The 19,281-nt window shown below is 46.4% G+C and overlaps 1 protein-coding gene and 1 long non-coding RNA gene across 3 annotated transcripts in view; one reads left to right on the top strand and one right to left on the bottom strand.

Annotated features, from left to right (window-relative positions):
- The window catches only part of LOC148146054 (uncharacterized), a 54,084-nt gene that overhangs the window by 16,641 nt on the left and 18,162 nt on the right, over nt 1-19,281 (bottom strand). The window contains exons 1-2 of one of the 2 annotated variants that reach the window (XR_015760983.1): nt 6,730-6,866; nt 660-839 (exon numbers count right to left, since the gene is read on the bottom strand). This is a non-coding gene — a long non-coding RNA (uncharacterized LOC148146054). Of the gene's footprint in view, nt 1-659; nt 840-6,729; nt 6,867-19,281 lie in introns of those variants that run through there. The other variant, XR_015760984.1, reaches the window with a different exon arrangement.
- LOC148146055 (beta-1,3-galactosyl-O-glycosyl-glycoprotein beta-1,6-N-acetylglucosaminyltransferase 3-like) lies at nt 7,810-18,132 on the top strand. The gene is made up of 2 exons (XM_087999169.1): nt 7,810-8,366; nt 17,581-18,132. The coding sequence occupies exons 1-2, from the start codon at nt 7,896-7,898 to the stop codon at nt 18,115-18,117; spliced, it is 1,008 nt and encodes a 335-aa protein (XP_087855295.1). The 5' UTR covers nt 7,810-7,895; the 3' UTR covers nt 18,118-18,132.

Here is a 19,281-nt window from a genome sequence, read left to right as displayed (position 1 = left end):
GATCCTTGCTCAGAACAAAATCTGTCAATGATTTTTCTTACAAACTAGCACAATATAACAAATAACCATCATTATTCCAGGAGGCACATTCCACCTTTAAGTCATGGTTCCAGAAAAACATACCTAGATAATTATTAAGTGCTTTCAAGTAATTAGGACAAAACATATTTGTCATTAGTTCAAAATCCCATACATTTTACACACACATATATTTTACATCGAGTCTTTTGTAGCATCTCCCAGTTGAGGCGACCTGCAAATGCAGGAGAAAGTGAGGTCTGCAGATGCTGGAGATCAGAGCTGAAAATGTGTTGCTGGAAAAGCGCAGCAGGTCAGGCAGCATCCAGGGAACAGGAGAATCGATGTTTCGGGCATAAGCCCTTCTTCAGGAAGGCTTATGCCCGAAACATCGATTCTCCTGTTCCCTGGATGCTGCCTGACCTGCTGCGCTTTTCCAGCAACACATTTTCAGACCTGCAAATACATCCAAGCTGTCACTGATGCCTCTTTCTCCAGATTACACTTGATTACATCATTCACCCATAACAAGGACAGCCAAGCAACCTGGGCAGTGGGATTCTCTGCCATCACTACCTTCCCTCAGCTGTAGGGTGCCATAGCCTGTACCCATATTGCTTTCAGACTGCCCTATCACCAACCTGCAGAGCTGGAGAGTGGAAAGGTTTTGTCACTTCAACAATGTTTAACTTATATGGAACCATCGATGCCAGAGTTTGAAGGATTGTTTCAGACCATCTTGGAGCTGCCATGATGTTGATGTAGAAGACAAGTCCCGAGATCCTGCCTCCTTCCAAAGACCTTGGGCCACAGAAGAAGAGCTGCAGGGAATTAAATGAAAAATTCTCTAAATTTGGTTCATAACATGTTTCTTTTCTTGTTATTCTTTCCTGGGATGTGGCTTTTTTGGTAAGGCTGCCATTTGTTTTCCATCCATTATTACCTTTGAACTGAGTGTCTTACTTGACTATTTCAGATGTCAGTTAAGAGCCAACGGAATTGCCATGGATCTGGAATTTCACTAATAAACCTGTAATCTGAGAATCAACAATGGTTATATGGTCATCACAGGGTAGTTTTTAAATCCAGATTTTATTGAATTCATATTTCACCATTACTGTGGTAGTATTCGACACCATGATTTCCAGAACAGTGGGTTAGTGCTCAGCATGACCACATGACAATAATGCCATAAGAAACAGGAACAGGAGTAGGCCCTTAAGTTCTTGATCCTGGTCCACCATTCTATAGGATCGTGACTGATCCAACATTCCTCACTTTCACCTTCCCTGGAAGCCTTGATTCCCTGACTGATCAAGAATCTATCCATCTCAGCCTTAACTATACACAAGGACTCAGCTCTGACAGGGGGCACTGTGACAAGGACTTTCAAAGACACAAAGGGAAGATATTCTTCCTCATTTCAGTCTTAAACTGGCACCCCTTGATTCTGAGACCATGCTTTCTGGTCCTAGACTCCCCCATGACAAGAAACCTCCTCTCAGCATTTTCCCTGTAAGACCCCTTAAGAATCCCATATTTTTCAGTTAGATCTTCCAAGTTCCAGTGAGTAGAGTCCCAGCCTGTTTAGCATTTGCTATTTAGACAATGCCTGCTCTCTGGGGATTAGCCGAGTAGACCTTCTCTCAACTGCCTCCAATGAAATTTCCCCAAACAAAGGGACCAAAACTGCCCACATTACTCGAGATTGATAGAAGTTTATAAAAGAATGATGGGTATGGATAGAGTTGATGCTACTTGTCTTTTCCCAAGGGTGGGTGTTTCAAGACTACGGGGGCACATTTTTAAAGTGAGAGGAAAGAGATTTTAAAAAGATGAGGAACTTTCTTTATGCATTGGGTGGTTCGCATGTGGAATGAACTTCCTGAGAAAAGGGAGGATGTGGGTACAATTATAAGATTTAAAAGACATTTGGATAAGTACATGAGTGGGAAAGGGTTGGAGGGCTATGGGCCAGGAGCGGGCAGGTGGAACGTGTTTAGTTTGGGATAATGTTCGGCAAGGCTTTGTTGGAACAGACGGTCTGTTTCCATGTTGTATGACTCTGTGTGGTCTCACCAGTACCTTTGTCAGTTGCAGCAAGTCTTCCCTACTCTTACACTCCAATCTCCTTGAAATAAGGGTCTATGAATGTTATCAAGGTGCTAGTGCGTCCCTGAGGCAACGGCAAAATGAAGATACAATACTGCCCATGTTTCCATAAGGGCCATAGTTGAACAATCATAACTCAACCACTTCAAGCTGAGTTGGAAGCTCCAGTGGAGCATTGCAGTATAGATCAGAAATGGTGCACTATGCCTTTCTCAAGTGCAGTTGACAAACAGGGTGTGGACTGGCGGCAGAGGAAATAGGGGATCAGCAGTAATCTTCTGAGAGTGAAGATGAAGATAAAGACAAGGACATTGAACAGGGTGAACATACATGAGAGCAGACATACCTACATTGTAGGGTAATGCACTGTCAAAGACAAGAAAACAGAAAGAACTGAATTGCAACACACGTCTTGGATGAATAAACTGGGTTTAGACTTCCTCATGTATAATTGTTTTTGGTGATATGGTAGCAACCATGGTTCAGGCAAAATATATGTGGACCAAGTTATTTTTGTAATCATCCAACATTCCTGTTGTTGAGTAAATGTTTTCTTAATCATATTAATGTATGCTTGGTGAAGGTAAAGGTAAAGTCCACATAGTCTGAGTCGACCATGCGTTGTTCTCATTACAGAGAGATGTGTCCGCTCAGTTTGTACTGTCTAGTATCTACACATCATAGACCCTTCAAACTGTTGAGGAGATAGCAGCAGTCAGTGAGAAAGGGACATTAACATAGCTTGCTGCTAAAGTTCGGTGGTTTTATAGCCTGCAGTCAAAATATGTAATTCAGTGTAATGTCATCTCTCACAACAGTAGGTTAAGAGCATTCCTGAGGCATTTTATAAGAATGATCCCAGGAATGAAAGATTTGTCACATGAGGAGTGGCTGAGGATCTGGGTCTGGACTCAATGGAGTTCAGAAGAGTGAGGGAGATCTGATTGAAACTTGCAGAATACTGAGGCCCCGTGATAGGCTGGATATGGAAAGGTGTTTCCACGAGTAGGAGAGACGAGAACCAGAGGACATAACCTCAGAATGAAAAGGTGATGCTTTAAAGCTGAGAGAAGCTATAGACCGGGAAGCCTGACATTGGTGGCGGGCAAGTTGTTAGAGGGAATCCTGACGGATAGGATTTACATGTATTTGGAAAGGCAAGGACTGATTAGGAATAGTCAACATGGCTTTGTGTGTGGGAAATCATGTCTCACTAACTTGACTGAGTTTGTTCAGAGAAGTAACAAAGAGGATTGATAAGGGCAGAGCGGTAGACGCAATCTATGTGGACTTCAGTAAGGTGTTCGACAAGGATCCCCATGGTAGACTGGTTAGCAAGGTTAGATCTCATGGAGTACAAGCAGAACTAGCCATTTGGATACAGAACTGACTTTGAAGGTAAAAGACAGAGGGCGATGGCGGAGAGTTGCTTTTCAGACTCGAGGCCTGTGACAGTGGTGTGCCACAAGGATCGGTGCTGGGTCCACTGCTTTTCATCATTTATATAATGATTTGGATGTGAACATAGGGGATACAGTTAGTAAGTTTGCAGATGACACCAAAACTAGAGGTGTAGTGGATGGCAAAGAAGGTTACCTCAGAGTACAACAGGATCTTGATGAGATGGGCCAATGGGCTCAGGAGTGGTGCGTGTATGGAATGAGCTGCCAGAGGAAGTGGTGGAGGCTGGTACAATTACAGCATTTAAAAGGCATCTGGATTGATATATAACGAGAAAGGTGCAGAGGGATATGGGCCAAGTGCGGGCAATTGAGTCAAGATTAGGTTAGGAGAACTGGTCGGCATGGATGAGTTGGATTGATGGGACTGTTTCTGCATTGTACATCTCTATGACTCTGTAACCCCTCCACCCAGTACACTCCTCCCTATCTCTGTAACCTCATCCAGCCCTGACACCTTCCCTAATTCCAGAACCTCCTTCACCCCCTACACCCCACCCTATCTCTGAAACCTCCTCCAGTCCCAATAACCCTCTCTTAGCTGTAACATCAATTGCTCATTATCACTCCATGATGTCAGCCCTCCTGCGATTCCAGCCTCTTGACCATCCCCTAATTCCATCACTCCACCGGCCTTCAGCTGCTTGGGCCCTCCATGTTATCATCTCATAAGACTTTGAGCAATTTGCATTTCCCTTCTCTGATGAATCCTGTCCATTTTTCCTGGAAACAAACCTATGGATTTACTAGAGTAATTCAGGAAGGGTCCCTCAACAGCACCTTGTAAACCCAACATCAATATCACCTTGAAGACAAGGCCAGCAATATGACACTACTCCTTCTGCAGTTACTATCCCTTTCACCCTTAATCCAAACTTTGAAATTAACCATCCTTCGTTCAGTTTTTCTGGGACAGAATCCTGGAGCTCTCTCCCCATGTGACTTTGCATTTGTGGTCAGGGTTCTTAAAACACAAGGACAGTGGAGTTAAAGAGGAGAGTTCCTTATCATTTATGCCGTAGAGATTAGGGGGATGGGTAACAAGGCTGTCCCAGTCAGTGATGCCCACTTCATGTGAATCCACAAACAAGTCTGTCATTGTGATGTTGCCATGGGAATGCACATTACATTCGTGTTCTGAGGGATACACAGGAACAGTAGGAAATGAGACTTGGTCGAATCAGTCAAAGAGCCAAGATGTTTCACATCAGTGTCCCAGCGAGATGTGGACAGTTACAAGGGGAGTCAGGGTGAAACAATGCCTGCTGGAGTGTGATGACCTTCATTGTTCAGCTCTCTGAATATTGGAGTTGGGATGGTGTGCTGAGGTTAGACAGGAAGTTGGTAAGGCCAATTCTGGAAGACTGTGTCCTGTTCTGCTCACGCTGCTGTAGGAAGGATATTATTAAACTGGAGACGGTTCAGAAAAGATTCACCAGGATGTTGCCAGGAGTGCAGGGTTTGAGATATAAAAATAGACTGGAGAGGCTGGGGACATTTTACAAAGAACATTACAGCACAGGAACAGGCCCTTCAACCATCCAAGCCTGCACTGACACATTTTGCCTTCCATATTAAAATTGTCTTCACTTACAGGATCCGTATTCCCTTGTTCCCTTCCTATTCATGCCTGCTGCTGGATGCTTCTTGAAAGCTACAATTGTGTCTGCTTCCATTGTTTGTTCTGGCAGTGTGTTCCATGAACTCACCACCCTTTCCATGATAAACATGCCTCACATATCTCTTTTGAACACCCCCCTGACCCCTGCACCTTGAACCTGTGTCCCTGAGTAACTGACTCTTCCACCCTGAGAAAAGGCCTCATACTTTCCACCCTATCCATGCCCATTCACAATTTTACAAACCCCTCAACCTCCTGCATTCTAGTGGAAACAAACCCAGTCTATCCAATCTTTCTTCACAGGTAAAATTCCCCCATTCCAGCCAACGTCCTGGTAAACATATTCTGTCCCCTCTCTGAAGGATCCACATCAGAACTGTACGTGTTTTTCACTGCAGCATAGGAAATTGAGGGGTGACCTTGTTGAGGTTTATAAAATCATGACAGTGAATGACAAGGGTCTTTTCCCTAGTGTGGGGGAGTTCAGACTCAGGGCCATGTTTGTAAGGTCAGAGGAAAAAAAATTAAAGATTGAGGAGCAACTCTTTTTTCCCCAGAGTGGTTTGTGATGGAATGTATGTGGGCACAGTTACAATGCTTAAAAGATGCCAGGTCTTGATGCCAGTCATTTTTTTTCTCCATTCTGTGCTACTGAATGCCCAAATTTCTGTGACATGCATTTCCGGAGGACTAAAATGGCAAGGGAGTACACGTTAAATAGGAGGACCCTGGCAAGCACAGAAGATTAGACAGATCCTGGTTTGTGTGTCCAGCCATCCGTGAAGCCAGCAGGATAGGCAGGTAAGGGAATTAAGAAGGATCAAAGCCACTGAATACATAAGCAGGGAGGTGTCGTGTTGGAGCTTTACAGGATTTTGGTGAGACCACAGCTGGAATACTGTGTGCAGTTCTGGTCACCGCATTATAGGAAGGATGTGATTGTACTGGAGGGGGGGGCAAAGGAGATCCACCAGGATGTTGCATTAGATTGAGCATTGCCTAAACCTGCAGGAGTGTTCTGCTGTGTGTGTATGTGTGTGTGTGGGGATATGGTAACCCACCTAGCCTGGACATTATGGGCAATTCAGCATGGCCAATCCACCTAACTTGAACATCTTTGAAATCAGAGCACCCGAAGGGTACCCAAGCAGACAACATGCAAAACTCCACACAGCCACCCAAGGCTGGAATCAAACTCTGGTTCCTGGCACTGTGTTCCAGCAATGCTAACCTCTGAGCCACTTTCAGCCAGGGGCATTTTTTTTTTGGATTCATATCAACTTGCTGTGCTCAGGTTCACTGCTTTATTATGAACGGTCAAATCACCATAATTCCAATTTCGCATCAGAGAGAGAGAGAGATGACGGGTGGTGAAGTTTGATTTAATTTGATTTACTATTGCCACTTTTTTTCAAATAAATTCATGGGGTGGGGGGCACCGTTAGCCAGGCCAGTGTTTATTGGCCATCCCTAATAGCCCAACGGCAGTTAAGAGTCACAATACAAACAGGTAACCACCTTCCCGTCTCCTGGTCTCTCTTCATCCAAGGGTTACCCCTCCCACATTGTTGTGGGCTCGATGGCAGGTTCCTTCCTGAAAGAGCATCCCAGCTCAGGCTGGGGCGTGGGTCCAATAGGACTTGGCTGGCTCTGTGTCTCTATGGTTGTAGGTTCTCCGATCCAGACTGCACACCATCGCGATCCTCTCGTTTACTTCACCCGGGCAATACCGGTCCAGGAACGGCCGGAGAGAAGCAGAGACCGGGGAAGGAAACGCCTGTAGTCAGGCAGGCAGACAGGAGCGAGAGGAGCCCGGACTCCGACAGAGAAACAACGGAACATTGGCTGGGTTTCAACCAGAGGAGGGCGGGAGGAGTTACCGAGAGAGACAGAGAGGAGTTACCGAGAGAGAGAGAGTTACAGAGGGAGAGGGAGGAGAGGAGTTACTGAGGGACAGAGAAAGAGAGGAGTTAGTGAGAGAGAGAGAGAGAGAGGAGTTACAGAGGGACAGAGAGAGGAGGAAAGAGAGAGAGGAGTTATTGAGGGAAAGGGATGAGTTAGTGGAGGAGAGGGATTACAAAGGGAGAGGGGTTATAGAGGGAGAGGGGTTACAAAGGGGTCACAGAGAGAGGGAGAGGTGTTAAAGTGAGAGAGGAATTCCAGAGGGAGAGCAGTTCCGGGGGAGAGGGAGTGAAAGTCGGAGTCATTCGTTGAATCTTGGGAAAAGGAAAGACAAGGAGAGGGGACTGGCTGCTGCGACCTCTCCAGCAAATTGCAGTCACTCCTTCCCCACGGCCTGGTGGAGGCAGTGCTGCCCAGCACAGAGAGCATCCAATCTGCATTTGCCTATCGCCTATAGGCTGAGGACACTGCCCTCTGGAAAGTGCTATGCCCAAGCTGAGCCAGGGTTGTACCCGCTGGTTGTGCCTCAGATCAGCGCTGTGTGTGCTCAGTGTGGTCTTGTTGTGCCAATGGCTGCTGGTCCATAGAGGAGGGGGCCGGCTGACCCTCAGGCTGGTGAAACCAGGCGCCAGTCCAATGCAGGAACACCTTCTGCTGGTCGAGGAGAACTCCACCTGCTGGCAGATCATCCAGGGGACAGGCAGGAGGTGGAAAGGGCCCTCCTCAACTCCATTACTGTCTCCCTCAAGCACCAAGCCGTCACTGAGGGAGATTATCTGAACATGACCCGAAATTGCAGATTGTTTGTGAGGGCCCGCAAGTATATCACTGTCCCCCTGAGCCCTGAGGAGGAACACTTCCCCTTGGCTTACTCCATGGTCATCCACCAGAGCATTGAGATGTTCGAGAGGCTTCTGCGGAGCATTTACGCCCCACAGAACGTCTACTGTATCCACGTGGACCGCAAATCCCCGAGTCAATTTCATGCGGCCGTTCGGGCCATCGCTTCGTGTTTTCACAATGTCTTTGTCGCAGCCAAGCTGGAGTGGGTCACCTATGCTGGCTGGAGCAGAGTTCAGGCGGATCTCAACTGCATGAAGGAGCTGCTGGAGAGCCCTGTCCCCTGGAGGTACTTCATCAATGTGTGTGGCCAAGACTTCCCCCTGAAGACCAACCGGGAGATAGTCCGCAGCCTCAGAGCTCTGAACGGCTCCAACGTGATTGAGTCGGATCCTGCACCAGGGTTCAAAAAGGTAACCGCCTTCCTGTCTGCTGGACCTCTCTTCATCTAAGTGTTTTCCATCCTCCCTCCCTCCCTCCATCATCTCTCTCTCTCTCTCTCCCCTCCAGTCCTTCACTCCTGCCTGTACAAAGGGAGAAAGGGTTGTTAAAACAGTTCATTTGCATGGAGGGAGGTTCAGAATGTACAAAGGAATATAGAGGAGTTGGAGAGTTGAGCTGAAAACAGAGTAGAAGAGCAATTGACGTTTCAGGTCGGAACTTTCATCAGAACCCGGGGAGAGGAAGGGGCTGCAGAATAAATGGGGGTGTGGGGCTGGGGAAAGGTGGGTGGGATGGCGATTGGTGGATGCAGGGGGGAGGTGGCTGTGATTGGACAGTGGGTGGGGTGGAGCAGATGGGTGGAAAGGAAGATGGTCAGGTGAAAGGGATGGGGTAGAAAGAGAGGGCTGGGCCTGGGATAGGGATAAGGAGGGATATAGACTGATTAGGAGAGTATACAGGAATGTAGGTAGGTTAAGAGTGTAGGAGAAAGTGAGGACTACAGATGCTGGAGATCAGAGACAAGAGTGTGGCACTGGAAAAGCACAGCGGGTCAGGCAATATCTGAAGAGCAGAAGAATCAATGTTTCGGACATAAGCCCTTCATCAGGAATGAGGCTTGTGGACCAGGGGGTTGAGAAATAAGTGGGATGGGTGTGGGGCTGGGGATGGAAGGTAGCTGGGAATGTGATAGATAGATGAAGGTATGCGGGGGGGGGGGGGAGAAGAGGTTGTGGAAGGTGGAGTGGACAGGTGGGAAGGAAGATGGACTGGTCAGGAGGGTGGTGCTGAGTTGGAGGCTTGGCACTGCGATAAGTTGGGGTGGGGAAATGAGGAAACGACTGAAATCGACATTGATCCACCTGGTTGCAGGGTTCCAAGGTGGAATATCCAGGTGTCAGCTGGTAAGGGTTTGGTGATTGAGGAGGCCCAGAATCTGCATGCCCTTGGTGGGAGGGGGAGTTATAGTGTTCAGCCACGGGGCAGTGGGGTTGGTTGGTGGGTGTGGGTGTGCCAGAGATGTTCTCTGAAACAATCCACAAGTCAGAGTTCTGTCTCCCCGATGTAGAGGAGACCACAATCGGGTGCAATGGATGCAGTAGATGACATTGGTGGAGGTACAAGTATATTTCTGTCAGATGTGGAAGGATCCTTTGGAGCCTTGGACGGAGGTGAGTGGGAGGTGTGAGTGCAGGTTTTCAGAGGCCAGGGAAGGTGCCAGGAGGGGAGGGTGCGTTTTTAGGGGGTGTGAATATGACAAGGGAGTTGCAGAGGGAATGGTCTCTGAAATGCAGATGGAGTGCAGAGGGAAATATGTCCCTAATGGTGCAGTCTGTTTGTAAGTGGCAGAAGTGGTGGAGGATAATGCAATGTATCCGGATGTTGGTGGGGTAGAAGGTGAGGACCAAGGGGTTCTGTCCCTGTTGCGTTGGGAGGGGTGTGGTTCAAGGGTGAAGGTACAGGAAATGGAGCAGATGCACTGGAGGTCATTGTCAACCATGTGGGAGAGGAAATTGTAGTTTTTGAGGTAGGACGCCATCTGGGATGTTCTGTGGTGGAATTGGTCCTCCTGGGAACAGATGCAGCAGAGGCAGAGAAATTGGGAATAAGGGATAGTGTTTTTACAGGGGCAGGGTGGGAGGAGGTGTATTTCAGGTAGCTATGGGAGTTGGTGGGTTTGTAGTAGATGTCCGAGGTTAGTCGGTTGCCAGAGATGGAGAGGTCCAGGAAGGGGAAGGAAGTGTCCGAGATTGTCCGGGTAAATTTGAGGTCAGGTTGGAAGGTGTTGATAGAATTAATGAACTTTTCAACCACCTCATGCATATACGAGGTAGTGCCAATCCAGTCATCAATGTAGTGGAGGAAAAGGTGGAGAATGGTGCCGATGGATGTAGAGGCAGGCATAGTTGGGGCCCATGCGGGTGCCCATGGATACCCCTTAAAAGTTAAGAGTGAACAGAAGAATGTAAGTTTCGTTCAGAGCATGTAAAGGATTGTTCTTAGGTTGATAGTGAAATAGTCTCACAAACTTGATTGAGTTTTTTGAAGAAGTAACAAAGAGGATTGATGAGGGCAGAGCAGTCTGTACATTTTTCTCTCATTTAAAATAATTACATTGACAGCAAGTTTCATCTGCCTTTTTCCTGGGAATGAAGGGTTTATCTTATGAAGGAAGGTTGAACAAATTGGCTTTTACACATTTAAGTTTGCAAATCTGAGAGATCTTTTTGAAATGTATAAATTTCTCTGAGGGGACATGATAAGGTGGTTGATGGGACATTGCTTTCTCTTGCAGGTTTGACAAGATGTTTTGTAGAATAAGATATCGTCAGAGTCCTACAGCACCGAAACATACCCTTTCGTCCAACTCATCCATGCCAACCAGGTATCCTAATTGGAACTAGTCCCATTATCCTGTGTTTGGTCCATATCCCTCGAAACTTGTCCTATTTATGTCGTCTGTTAAATCTTGTGATTGTACCCACTACAACAATTCTTTTTGGCAACTTGCTCCGTACTTGCACCACCCTCAGGTCTCACCTTAAACCTATGCCCTCTGGGTTTGGACTCCCCCATCCTGGGGCTATTCACTTTTATTGATATCCCCCACAATTTTATAAACCTCTATATGGTCACCCTTCACCCTCCAATACTCCAGTGAGAAAAGTCCTAGCCAATCTAGCCTCTCCTTATAATTAAAATCCTGCAGTCCAGGCAACATCTTTGTAAATCTATTCTGCAGTTTAACAACACCCTTCCAACAGCAGGGCGATCATAAATTTTCCCAGTACTCCAAAAGTGACCTCACCAATGCCTTGCAGAATTATTTTCCCCTGAGAGGGCTGTTGCACTGTGTAAATCTCTTCTGTAAAAAGTTGTGAAGGCTGAGTTGATGAAGTTATGAAAGGGTGAGCAAGGTGACCTTTTTTTAAAAAAAGATAAGGACCCCGGGGCAACCGATAGAAATGTGGAATTGAAATTGCAACCAGAAGAGCAGTGATCTTCTTGAATGGTGGAGCAGACTTGAAGGGACGAATGGCTGACTTTTGCTATGATATTGGTGGAGACAGGTTATGCCTTAGTTCATGTAAAGAGTAGAGAGTTTTCTGACCTCTCAGCTAAGGAAAGGGCTTTGGTCTCCCTCCTGATAACATGAACCTTGAAGTTAATCTCCCTCTGCGTCAGTCACAGAATTAAAGAATTCTTGCGGAAGGATGCCCTTCAGCCCATCATGTCTGTAATTATTCCACATCTCATACCAATTTCCTGCATTTCCACACTCAACTCTGGCAACATCCTTGTAAATCTTTTCTGAACCTTTTCAAGTTTCACAACATCCTTCCTATAGCAGGAAGACCAGAATTGCATGCTGTATTCCAGAAATTGCCAAACCAATGTCCTGTTCCGCCACAGCATGACCTCCCAACTCCTACACACAATGCACTGACCAATAATGGCAAGCGTAGCAAACGCCTTCTTCACTACCCTGTCTATCTGCGACTCCATTTTCAAGAAACTATGAATCTGCATTCCAAGATCTCTTGTTTCATCATCACTCCCCAGACTTTACCATGAAGTGTATTATTCCTGCCCTGATTTGCCAAACCAAAATGGCCTCACATTTATCGACATTAAACTCCATCTGACACTCCTCAGCCTATTAGCCCATCTGATCAAGATCCCGTTGTACTCTGAGGTTGATTCGAAATATTACTCAGGATGTAGGTTTGCTCGTTGAGCTGGAAGGTTCATTTTCAGATGTTTTGTCACCATACTAGGCAACATCTTCAGTGAACCTTCCAGCTCAGCGAGCAAACCTACATCTAGAACCTCAACCTGAGCTACAAACCTTCTCAAACCTTGCTGATATATTACTGTCATGTATAATCGAGTTACAGTAAAAAATGTTGTCTTATGTGCTTTACAGACAGATATTGATAGGTTAAGTTGGCAAAAATGTTGGCAAATGGAGTGCAATGTGGGAAAATGTGAAGTTGTTCATTTGGAAGGGAAATCAAAAGAATAGAATATTATTTAAATGGAGAAAGCTTCAGAAAGCTGCAACACAAAGGGACTTGGGGGAACTAGTGAATGAAACATGGAAAGCTTGCACACGGGGGCAGCAGGTAATTGGGAAGACTAATGGAATATTGGACGAAAACAGAAATTTCTGGAGAGACTCAGCAGGTCGGGTAGCATTCGTGGAGAGAAAACAGAGTCAATGTTTTGAGTCTGGTGACCTTTCTTCAGAACTGAAGTGGAATGTTTGCCCTTATTTGAAGGGGGGTTGGAGTATAAAAGTCAGGAGGTCTTACTGCAACTGTGCAAAGTGCTTGTGAGAGCACATCCGGAGTACTGTGAGCACTTCTGGTCACCTTATTTCAGAAAACATGTTGTTTCATTGGAGGAAGTTAAGAGAAAATGTTCAGTGGGATTGCCCCCATTATGGAGGGATTGTCTTAAAAACAAAAGGCTAAACAGGATTCTACTCACTGGAGTTTATAAGAATGAGAGGTAACCTCATTGAAATGGACAGGATTAAGGGGCTTGACTGGGTAAATGCTGAAAGGATGTTTCTCCTCATGGGAGAGTCCAGGACCAGGAGGGTATTGTCTCAGAATAAAGGGGCACCAGTTTAGGACTGAGATGAGGTGGAATTTCTTCTCTCAGAAGGTTGTGAATCTTTGGAATTCCTTGCCACAGAGAGCTGTCCTTGTATATATTTAAGGCTCAGATGGATAGATTCTTGTTCAGTTGGGGAATTAAGCGTTACGGGGATAGGGCAAGAACATGGAGGGACCAAATGGCCGACTCCTGTCCCGACTTGTTAATGGTCTTACATTTACTGATGAAACTGTTCAAAGACGTTATCGCACAACTCTGGAGCAGAAGCGACTTGAACCTGTGTCTCCAAGGCTCACACCGCATGGATCCTAGTTTACTTTATATCATGCACTTGTCATTCATGCTGGTATTATGGCTGCAATTCGCACCAACCTGCCTTAGATCAAAGTAATGAAGCGAAGCCAGTGCAGGTTTTCAAAAAGTAAGTCTCCAACCTCGTATCATGCATTGATGTGAGAATTTGAATGCAGAGAATGTTGTCTGAACTGGATTCAATGAAGTGTTTCACTAGGCACTAGATAAAAATGGCTGGACAACAAAATTGACAATACAAGCCCTGATTCATGGATCTTGTTTTGGACGAGACGTTGGTAGGTTGGTAGATGGGAATGATCTACACAGCTGGGACATATAAACATCAAGACCCGGAGCAGGAGAAGATGATTTGGCCCTCCATGAGGCCCACCATACTATATGATCCTGTCTAACCCTCTATCTCAATGCCATACTACCACTTTCTCCCCATGCCTTTGATGCTTTTGAAACCTAAATATTTGTTAATCGCATTCTTGGATATATTCAATGACTCAAATTCCACAGCTTTCTGTGGTACAGAATTCCATAACTTCACTATCCTGTAAGTTAAATGTTTCCGCATCTCAGCCCTAAATAGACGACTGCTTTTATTCAATATGTCAGTGATATCAATCTTGGAGTATGTGGCAAAATGCCCATATTCGGGGCAATGATAAACCTGGAGGATTGGCAAATGGTGAGGATGATGTGAATTGTCCAGAGTCACCACAATGAACAGACAGCATCCAGTCAGAGGGGAATACAGAAGAGTGTAAGGTGATATGTTTTGGGAGAAGGATGTGGAGAGGTAATAGAAATGTAATGGCACAATCGTAAAGAGTGCGAAGGATTAGAGGGATCTGGCGATAAACATTCATCAACATTAGAAGATGGGGGAGGCCATAAGAGGGTAGAAAAGCAGAAGGCTTCATAAATAGAGGCATTGATGCCAACAAATGGTTGAGTTATGCTGCATTTCGAATTGGTTTAGCCCCAGTTGGATTGTTGTGGTCATTTCCGGTGACTAAAACGATGTGAGGGCCCTCAGGACAGGGAGGAGATTTCACAGAATGGTGCCAGGGTTTAAGTTGGATGGCTCAGTTGGAAAGGTCAACGATGCTCCCATTGGAACAAAGGAGATTGGGGTGAGGTTTATTCAATGGGTACAGGGTGAGCACTCGCTAATGAAGACAAGGAAATATACTTCACTGTTCACCGATTGTACAAGTGCAATGGAATGCAGATGTAAGATTTTGGGTTAAAGGCCTGGTAGGGAGATCTGAGGAATTGAAACGCAAATGAAGCCTAAACTACATTTGTATGAGATGATGGCAAGTTCCGATGTAAGTTGAATGAAAAAAAAAGATCTGCTCCCATACATACAAGGAACAAGAGTAGACCATTGGCCCGTTTGATCCTGTTCCACCATCCACATTCCTGCATACCATCGATAATCTATCCTTTCCTTGGTAACCAAGGATCCATATCTGAAAATGTGTTGCTGGAAAAGCGCAGCAGGTCAGGCAGCATTCCAAGAACAGGAGAATCGATGTTTCGATGTTCCTGAAGAAGGGCTCATGCCTGAAACGTCGATTCTCCTGTTCCTTGGATGCTGCCTGACCTGCTGCGCTTTTCCAGCAACACATTTTCAGCTCTGATCTCCAGCATCTGCAGTCCTCACTTTCTCCTCAAGGATCCATATCTCCCATGCATGATGCCACAAGGACCGAGGATAAAAGATATCTTTTGACACAATGTAAATAAAGTGTCTTGTGTCTTGTGGAAGGGGTGGCACGGTGGCTCAGTGGTTAGCACTGTTGCCTCACAGCGCCATAGACCTGGGTTCGATTCCAGACTTGGGTGACTGTCTGTGTGGAGTTTGCACATTCTCCCCATGTCTGCGTGGGTTTCCTCCGGGTGCTCTGTTTTCCTGCCACAATCCACAAAGATGTGCAGGCCAGGTAGATTTGTCGTGCTAAATTGCCCATAGTGTTCGGGTGCATTAGTCAGGGGTAAATATCGGGTAGGGTAATGGGTGTCGATGGGTTGCTCTTCAGAGGATTGGTGTGGACTTGTTGGGCCAAATGGGCTGTTTCCATACTGTAGAGAATCTAATGTGTGGTGTCCTTCACTCTGTGGGAGGAGCTTTGGATTCAAGTCCTACTCCAGGAACTGATGGCCAGAGGAAGATGTCTTCATTGGTATTGTGAGACACTCAAGAGTATGGGCCAAGTGCTACAAAATAGGATGAGAATAGCTCGGAGCTTGTCTTTTTGACCAGTGCAGACACGATGGGCTGAAGGGCAACTTATTATTTTGGTGCTCTAAACCTCAATAACCAGAGAGCATGGAGTCATAGCATCATACAGTATGGAACAGACCCTTCAGTTCAACCTGTCTGCGCTGACCAGTCATCCCAATCTGACCTAGTCCCATTTTCCAGCCTTTGGCACATATGTCTCTCACCTATTCCTATTAATGTTCACATCTAAACGCCCTTTAAATATTGTCATTGTACCAGCCGCCTCCACCACCTCTTGGTAGCTCATTCCAGGCACACATCACCCACTGCGTGAAAACGTAACCCCTCAGGTCTTTCCCCTCTCACCTTAAACCTATGCTTCTAGTTTTGGACTCCCCCATCCTTGGGAAAAGACCTTTGGCTATACAGCCGACGTGGAAGGAATCAAAATGGGGCAAGAACAGAAAAGGAGGTCAGCTAAACAATTCTGAGCAGCAACAGAAAAGTGCAGCCAAGCATGTATGCAAGCTAGCTAGCTTACTGAAACTGGCTCCAGTTAAGTGAGAAGGCAGGAAGACCGAAACAACACTCAACAGGTGTTGTAGAAGTCTAAGGTCAATGATCTAATGCTAAACGTCATATACCTAGATCAGGATCTGATTGATCAGTTGTGTTGCTAAGGCTTGAAATCAAAATGTAATTCGTGAAAAGGGAACGCTGATTTGTGTGTAAAAGTGTGATTGCAACTGCCTGTTTCAGACTCTCCAGGCAAGGGTGAGCTTTGACCCGGCTGGTTGAGTCTTCTTGCATGTATGTGATAAAGGAAGCTGTGTGAAGTGTACTATCATCCGGCTGATCATTTCAACATCTATCCATGCTCCTCCAGATTTTATGAACTTCTGTAAGGATACCCCTCAGCATCCGACACTCCAGGGAAAATAGCCCCAGTCTATTCAACCTCTTACTGTAGCTCAAACCCTCCAATCTCAGCTACATCCTGGTAAATCATTTCTGCACCCTCTCAAGTTTAACAACATCCTTTCTTTCGAAGGGCGACCAGAATTGTATGCAGTATTTTAAAAGTGGCCTCACCAATGTCCTCTACAGACAATAGATCACACTTGTTAATGGCAAAGGCATATCAGAGATAGTCAAAGATACTCCTACTTATAGACAATAGGTGCAGGAGTAGGCCATTCGGCCCTTCGAGCCAGCACCACCATTCATTATGATCATGGCTAATCATCCACAATCAGTATCCTGTTCCTGCCTTATCCCCATAACCCTTGATTCCACTATCTTTCAGAGCTCTATCCATCTCTGTTACAGCTGCAACATTTCATCCCAACTCCTATACTCAATGCACTGACCAATGAAGGTAAAGGTATCAAATACCTACTTCACCACCCTGTCTATCTGCAATGCAACTTTAAAAGAACTATATCCCTGCACACCATGTTCTTCTCTCTAAGGCAAAAGCTCTGTGTTCAAGTTCCATTCCAGGAGTTGATGACCACAGGAAAGTGTCTCCTTTGCACTGGTGAGGCATGAAAGACAATGTTCCCAGTGCTGGAAAAATGAGACTGGAGTAGCAAGGAGCCTGTTTTGCCAGTGCAGACATGATGGGCTGAAGGATTTATTTTTCTGGTGCTCTCAACCTTTATGACCAGAGGGCACAGCTTGAAGTATATTTTTGGAGCCAGATGCATTGGGAGTGTTTGAGGATGAGTTTTATGTTTGCTCAGCGAATGAGCATTGGGAGATGGTTTAGGAGGCAGGGATATGGGGAAATAGGCAGGTGACTGGCAATAGGCAATAGGAGTGAGAAAGGCCTGAGGGGCTGAATGGCCTTGTTCTCCACTGTAAGGTGAGTAACTGAGAGAAGGAGTGTGCATGGATCTTGCTGGAGCTGGGGGCGAGGAGAGTGCAGAGGAGTTGGGGAGGGAAAAAGCCATAGGCGAAGTTGAAAAGCTATCATTTCTACTTTCTCGTCTCTCTCACTCTCTCTTGTGCTTGCCTTTTAGAAACGTTGGCAATACCACCATGATACCCTCGACCAAGTCGTCTGGACGGCGCAACTGAAAGACCAGCCGAACATCAGCACCTCCATCTTCGTGGGCAGCGCCTACTTCATGGCCTCCAGAGAGTTCGTTGGCCATGTGTTTGACAGTGCCGAGATCCAGGCCTTCCTCAAGTGGTCAGAGGACACCTACAGCCCGGACGAGCATGTGTGGGCTACCCTGCACATAATGCCCAATGTACCCGGCTCCATCCCATACACCCAAGGAGCCACCAGGACACTTGGCCGGGCAGTAAAGTGGTCCTTTGAGGCTGGTGACGTTGCGAGGGGTGCCCTATACCCTCCCTGCACGGGAAGGTATCGCCACTTGGTTTGTGTGTATGGGGCAGGAGATCTACAGTGGGTGGTCCGTCAGAGATGTTTTTTTGCAAATAAGTTTGACCCCAACATGGACAACACGGCAGTACAGTGCATGGAGGAATATCTCCGAAACAGGACACTTGGTAAAACTGGGGCTGGGTTGGAGGTTGGGACAGATTAAACCTCAGTGATGGTGGTAGGGGTGGTGGGTGAGACATCAGAAACACTGAGAGACTGGGCACTGTCAAACTGGGCACTGTGAGACTGTATACTATAACACTGGCTGCTGTGGAGGCCAGGCACAGTGAGACTGCATGCTGTAACATGGCCACTGTAACACTAGACAGTGTGAGGCTGGGCACTATAGTGTTGGGCACTGTGGAGATTGGATACCTTAATACTATCCACTGTAACACTGGGCACTGTGAGACTTAGCACTGTAACATTAGTTACTGTGAGAGTCAAAATGTGTGGTGCTGGAAAATCATGGCAGGTCAGGCAGCATCCGAGGAGCAGGAGAACCGATGTTTCAGGTATAAGCCCTTCATCAGGAATGTGGAGGACTAAGGGGGTTGAGAGATAAATAGAGTGAGGGTGGGGCTTTTGGGGAAGTAGCTGAAAAGGTGCTCGGTAAATCCAGCTGGGGGGGTGATTGTGATTGGTCGGTGGGGAAGGTCGAACATATAGTTAGGAAGGAAGATGGTCAGGTCAAGAGGGGAGAGCCGATTTGGAGGGTTGGATCTGGGATGAGGTGGGGGGAGAGGAGAGATTTGGAAACTAGTAATGTCAATGTTGATGTCATGTGGTTGAGGGTCCCAAGGCAGAAGTTGAGGTGTTCTTCCTCCAGTCATCAGATAGCTTGGATTTGGTGGTGCAGGAAGTGTCATTGTGGAGTGGGAGGGGGAGTTGAAGTGGTTGGCCACAGGTCGATGGGGTTATTTGTGCCCAGTCTCACAGGGACACATCCACCAATAATACTCAACACTGCACGAGTGGGCACTGCATTACTGGAACACTGCACGAGTGGACACTGCATTACTGGAACACTGCATTACTGGAACACTGCATTACTGGAACACTGCACTAGTGGGCACTGCATTACTGGAACACTGCATTACTGGAACACTGCATTACTGGAACACTGCACTAGTGGGCACTGCATTACTGGAACAGTGCATTACTGGAACACTGCACTAGTGGGCACTACATTTCTGGAACACTGCACGAGTGAGCACTGCATTACTGGAACACTGCACGAGTGGACACTGCATTACTGGAACACTGCACGAGTGGGCACTGAACAGCTGGACGCTATAAGATCAGTGTTGTGACCATCACTATTTTT

This window comes from Chiloscyllium plagiosum, unplaced genomic scaffold (assembly GCF_037043375.1).
Source record: "Chiloscyllium plagiosum isolate Xiang-an unplaced genomic scaffold, Cpla_swu_hap1 HiC_scaffold_22, whole genome shotgun sequence".
Classification (NCBI taxonomy): domain Eukaryota; kingdom Metazoa; phylum Chordata; class Chondrichthyes; order Orectolobiformes; family Hemiscylliidae; genus Chiloscyllium; species Chiloscyllium plagiosum.
Note: the sequence above shows the minus strand (reverse complement) of the source record. Positions and strands in the feature narration are given on the sequence as shown.